This window comes from Oryzias melastigma, linkage group LG24, assembly GCF_002922805.2.
Source record: "Oryzias melastigma strain HK-1 linkage group LG24, ASM292280v2, whole genome shotgun sequence".
Classification (NCBI taxonomy): domain Eukaryota; kingdom Metazoa; phylum Chordata; class Actinopteri; order Beloniformes; family Adrianichthyidae; genus Oryzias; species Oryzias melastigma.
Genome location: NC_050535.1, coordinates 21,674,248 through 21,679,518, shown reverse-complemented (window position 1 = coordinate 21,679,518; position 5,271 = coordinate 21,674,248). Strand labels below are relative to the sequence as shown.

Genomic DNA, 5,271 nt, shown 5'->3' with positions numbered 1-5,271 from the left:
TTTAGAGAATCCATGTAACACTGGATGATATTAACAATCTCATTATTTCACTGATACATTTACAGTATGTGAACTGGATCAGATTAAATATATTCAAAACATATAGTAGATTATTAATGTATTTATAAACAAATGTATATAAATGTGTAAACTCAACTTTGAATTGAATTAAGAGGATCAAAAGAATTAAATAATAATAATAATAATAAATCGTATTCGAATCGATTCTGGACATTAGTACCAATATTCGGCCCTAACAACACCCCGTCCGCCTGTCCTGTGACAGCAGCGTCTCTCCGTTTCGGTTGGTTCCTCACCTCTCTGCAGGCTCTTCACCGGCCCCTGTCGGCTCTGCAGGTGGATCAGATGTTTGGCGAGGCGGGCGGGGCTCCTGAGGGGGCTGATGGCGTCGGGGATCCTCCTCAGGTTCCTGAGCGTCGTCATCATGGAGTCTTCGTCGTGAAGGAGGGGGGCGGAGCTGCCGGGCTCTGCCGCCAGACTGCAGGTCTTCCTGGGCGTGGCCGGCGCCTCCTCTGTGGTGCTGCTGACTTTGGAGACTGCGATGCAGCCGGTGGAGGAGGAGGGCTCTGCGGCGGCGCTCGGGCCGCTGTCGGCTTGCGTCAGCACAAAAATGGCGTCGGTCAGACTCAGCCCCTCCCGCGGGAGCGAGTCCAGGCTGATGGTGCTGGACACGGCCTCGGCGTCCTTCTCTGGACAGACGCTGGTGGAGGAGGCGGGGCACGGCTCCTCTGCACTTTGTTCAGCCTCTTCGGTCCGGTTGGTTCCTTCAGGAGCACCAGAACTTTCTGGGCAGGTTTGGCTGGCGTCCAGCTGAGCGGCGGGATCAGGGGGAAGGGTTTGATGGTCGGGATCGCCGGCAGAAGCTTCGGCCTCGGCGGCTCCCTCAGAACTCCTCTCTGCAGCTTTGGGGGCGGGGCTTCCTCTGGGGGGGCTCTGATGGGAGGCGGTTTGGGCCGGGGCCGAACTGTCGGCGCTGAAGTTTTTGTCCTGGTCTTCGCCGGACCTCAGCTGAGCGCTCTCTGAGCTGGACGCCGGGAGTGGATCCGCCTCTCCCGACTCGTCTCCCAGCTCGCTGCTGTCCACCTCGTCGATGATGCACATGTCTTCCAGGTTGGGCTGGGAGTTCTCCACGTCCGGCCCGGTTCTGGTGTCGGTACCGACGGCGCTGTGGGGTTTCTTCATGGGGGAAATGGTCAGGTTCAGGGTTTCCATGAAGCACAGCTTCCTGTTGGGACTGTCCTCCTCCAGGTTTGGTTCTGCAGACAGCCTCTCCACGGATCGGTGCTTCCGTTCCCGTTTTTCCGGCTTTTTGGGTCGCTGTGGCTCCCGGCTGGATTCTGACGGGCCGCTCCTCTTGTGTTTCCTGTTTTCTCCCTCGTGTGCTCTGTCCTCTTTCCTCGGGTGATCTTTGCGCCGATCCTCTTCTCTGCTGTTGCGTCCGGCGTGGGAACCGGACCTTTTCCGCTCGTCTGCGTCGGAGCGTTTGCACGGGGCGTCGCCGGTCTTTCTGTGCTCGCGGCTGCAGTCGGGTTTGGAGCTGGGTTCTGGAGGCGTGGTTTTCGGTTTGTCATGCCTCCGCTCTCGGCTGTTGTCGGAGGACGGAGCCGGCCGGCTCCGGCATGTTCTGGAGTCGTACCTTTGCCCGGACTCTCTGTCTACTCTGTGAGGGTCTCTGGATTTCTTGCCGGGACCTGAAGCGTCTCTGTGTCTGCGCTCAGCCGGCTCGGACAGCCGCACACTCGGATGGTCTTTGTCTCTGGACTTGTGCGGTTCCGATTTAGCTCCTTTTTCAGACGTCCCGCTGTCTCTTTTCAAATGGTGGTGAGAAGATCCTTTAGACGACTGGCTCAGACCTTCTGTCTTGGAAGGAGGATCCCTCGGACGCTGCTCCTCCTCTGAGGGTGAAGGTGGTAGAGGGGGAGGAGGAGGAGGGGGAGGGGGAGGACCGGATGGAAGTGGTGGAGGAGAAGGAGGTCTAGTGATAGGAGCAGGAGCTGGGATCGGACAGGAGGAATCTGGATTTTTGAAGGACGGCTGGTAAGAATGTCGACCCCACATGGCCCTAAAAGACAAAAGATGTTTAGAAAATGAGAATACATGTCAACTTCTGTTTGCTGAAAACTCCTGTTTAGCCCTCGTAATCTCTTATGGGGTCCAGATGACCCCACCCTTACATTGAGGAGTGATTCCTTCCATGACACAGGTGGAGAAGGTGAACAAGACTTCATGTTTGTCATTGGACACCAGTAAAGATCGACAATCAGTGGAAAAAAAGTTCAGAGCACTGTCCAGATGACCCCACTTTTAATGTAAACAAGCTAAGGAGAGCGGAAGGGTTACAAGGGCCATACCACGAAAAATCTACTTTTTGAGCCTTTAAGTGTATAATACTGTTCATTCCTCACTATGAAGAACCCCAAAGAGGTGTTTTGATCCGTCTATGCCAGGAGTGTCAACCTCAATCTCACAAGGGACCAGAATCCAAAACACACCTTAGATCGCGGGCCGAACAGGATAAACATTAAAAAATTTACTCTAAAATTACATTTTTAAACTTTTAAACCATAACTTTAACATAATTTTGAACTAGATATATATAATTACCAACCATGATGCTAGTGTGAATGATGTAAACTGAATTTGGCTGCTGAAGATGCTGAAATTGATAGCTGAAAACACTGAAGTTACTAGCTAGCTAAAATATTAGCTAAATGTCAAATGCTGATGTCACAGAGTGAGACCGCCCCTTCCAGGAAGAGTCTGGTCCGCCCCCAGGCTAACTCAAACACTTTCTCCGCAGAGCTAGCAGCGATCAGCTCGCCTTTGGAGCCAACTCCCAGCCCGTGCACAGCAGACTCTGGCTGTCTGTGTTGTGAGTTTGTGCATGTGGTCAAACTTCGTGCGGTTCAATAGGAGCTTATGGGCTATTTTGGCATTTTTTGATCGAATTTCACCTCAAAATGAACCTATTAGCCATCATCATTCTGTCTGTGCCAAATTTGGGGGTAAAACACCCAAGCTGCTCTGTAAGTGGGCCTACATCAATATTTTAAAATAAGTATAAGAAAATAATGTCCCCTCATTGTTTCATGGGTGACACGCCAGCTCTAGTATGATGTCATGAAGTGGGTGGAACCCTCAGGGAGTGAAAGGCGGAGCCTCAGAAATCGAGTCGTTTTACTTCAGCATATAAAAAGAGTTCACAAAAATGACTCATATTTCATAAATAATTAGTTTTTTAGTGTTCCAAAGGTAATACATCTGAAAGACTTAAGAAAATCACGGTAGGGCCCCTGTAACAGGCATCACCGGTGACGCTTAAACACAAAATCTTTAACTTTCCAACCATTAGCACAAACAATTAAAACATTACAGTAAACGAAAGAACAAACACTGGAGCTCCTGTGTTTTCAGAGTTTGTTAAAAAAGAAAAAAAATAAGTCCAACAAAAGAATTTGAAAAAGTGAAGCGTACAAAGAGATTTTTTCCTCCCAAACAGGTTTTCCCGTCAGAGTGATTCGAGACCAAAGAGCCAAAGCGGACTAGAACCCACCTCTGATTGAGCCTCTGGATCTCGGCGTCTTTCCGCGTCACTTCCAGTCTGGCGGTGCGGAGCAGAGCGGAGATGTTCTTCTTCAGCCGGTTGTTCTCGGCGCTCAGACCTGTGTTCTGACAGAGACACGAGAACTTCAGGAGTCCGGTTCTGGATCCAAGAACGTCCTGTGTTCTTTTCTACTTTTAAGGAAACGTTCTGAATGCGTTTTGGTTTTCCTACTTCACCTCACACGGGCCTTTTCTACAATTTGATTTTTTAGAAAGATTGAATACAGAAAAATGCTGCTTATTCCTCAGATGAAATGAAAAGGTGTTTTCATTCTCCTTACATCAGAAGTTCAAAGGTCAAATTTATATGTTTCTGTAATTATTGTGTGTGCAACTTTACATTTTCATCTCAACTTTGACCAATCTACCATGACTACAGTCATGGTGATGACGCAGCTTCCCCACTGTTTCCATTCTTGCTTCTTCCCGGGAGCCGTACTCTCTTATAAAAACCATCTTATTTTTAGGACTGATGGTGCTCACACACCGGCTGAAAGATCTAAATCCTGACTTTAAAACTGTGAATCAAATCGTAGCTTGACTGAATGATTACATCCCCACTCAGTGCTCTACAAAGTAGAGAGAAGTTCTGACACAACTGTGAAGCAGAACACAAACCAACCTGGACCTCCATCTGCTCCACTCTCCGCCGCAGCTCTCTGATCTGGTTCTGGGCCGCCTGGAACCTGGACTTCAGCTGCAGGAAAAGGAAGAAGGTCGGAACCAGAACCTGGAACTGTTTGTGAATTCAGCTGAAAGAGCTGAGCTTTTATTTCAATGAAGAGCGGTGATGTTTGACCAAGAATCCCTCCTCACATTGTGACCCACTGCCTTCTATGTAAACGATACGACTCCCTTTTAATGATTTTAGCTCAAAAACACCGTCATGAATATAAAGATACAGGTCATACTAGGTACGTCTGACATTTAACAGCTTGTATAATAAAACGTTTACTGAACAAAACTCAAAGACTGTCTGGTTTCTGGTTGACTCTCACCTCCTGGTAGGACGACTCTCTGCTCTGCTGCTCCTCCATCACCAGATCCTCATAAAGATCCATGGACTCTTTCAGCTGAGAGCTCCCAGCAGACGAGTTCTCTGCCAGAAAACACGCCGCACTAAAACAAACGCTCACTTCACAACACAAGAAGAAGAACTGCTGCTACCTGCGGCGCTGCCGAGGCTGACGTCCAGACCTTCATAGATGTCCACCGAGTCGTCGCTGGCCGCAGTGACCGCGGCTGCAGAAGGTTCACACGGATCACGTCAAGGTTACGACGGTTCAGCGTAAAAACTTTGTGAATAATGGATTTCCTCTGTGAACACACAGGAATGGTCTTACCTGCAGCAGCCACACTTTTCTCCATCATTTTAAAACCTTCCTGGATTTCTCACAACTCCTGTAAAGATATGACAAAAACAGCAGAACATTTTCAGAACCTAGATTGTTTCTTGATAGAAGGAAGATGTTTTTATTTTTGTAACTGAGGATGGTATTAAAAAAAAAAAAAAACAGGGAGTCACGTGACACGCTTGGCAAGTATGGCTGCTTGAGAGCTATCTGCGCCTATCCCCGTGCATCTTTGCTGACATTAATGCAACCAAGAGCTAGGAAACGTGCTTCCCTGACTGGATAACGCGACATA

General features: G+C 48.7%; 1 protein-coding gene across 1 annotated transcript in view; it reads right to left on the bottom strand.

Annotated features, from left to right (window-relative positions):
• casp8ap2 (caspase 8 associated protein 2) overlaps positions 1-5,271 on the bottom strand; it is a 13,617-nt gene that overhangs the window by 7,379 nt on the left and 967 nt on the right. The window contains exons 2-7 of the mRNA XM_024291599.2: positions 4,968-5,025; positions 4,792-4,866; positions 4,623-4,723; positions 4,247-4,321; positions 3,575-3,690; positions 318-2,083 (exon numbers count right to left, since the gene is read on the bottom strand). Of these exons, the coding sequence (XP_024147367.1) occupies positions 318-2,083; positions 3,575-3,690; positions 4,247-4,321; positions 4,623-4,723; positions 4,792-4,866; positions 4,968-4,995 (2,161 nt within the window). The 5' untranslated portion in view covers positions 4,996-5,025. The remainder of the gene's footprint in view (positions 1-317; positions 2,084-3,574; positions 3,691-4,246; positions 4,322-4,622; positions 4,724-4,791; positions 4,867-4,967; positions 5,026-5,271) is intronic.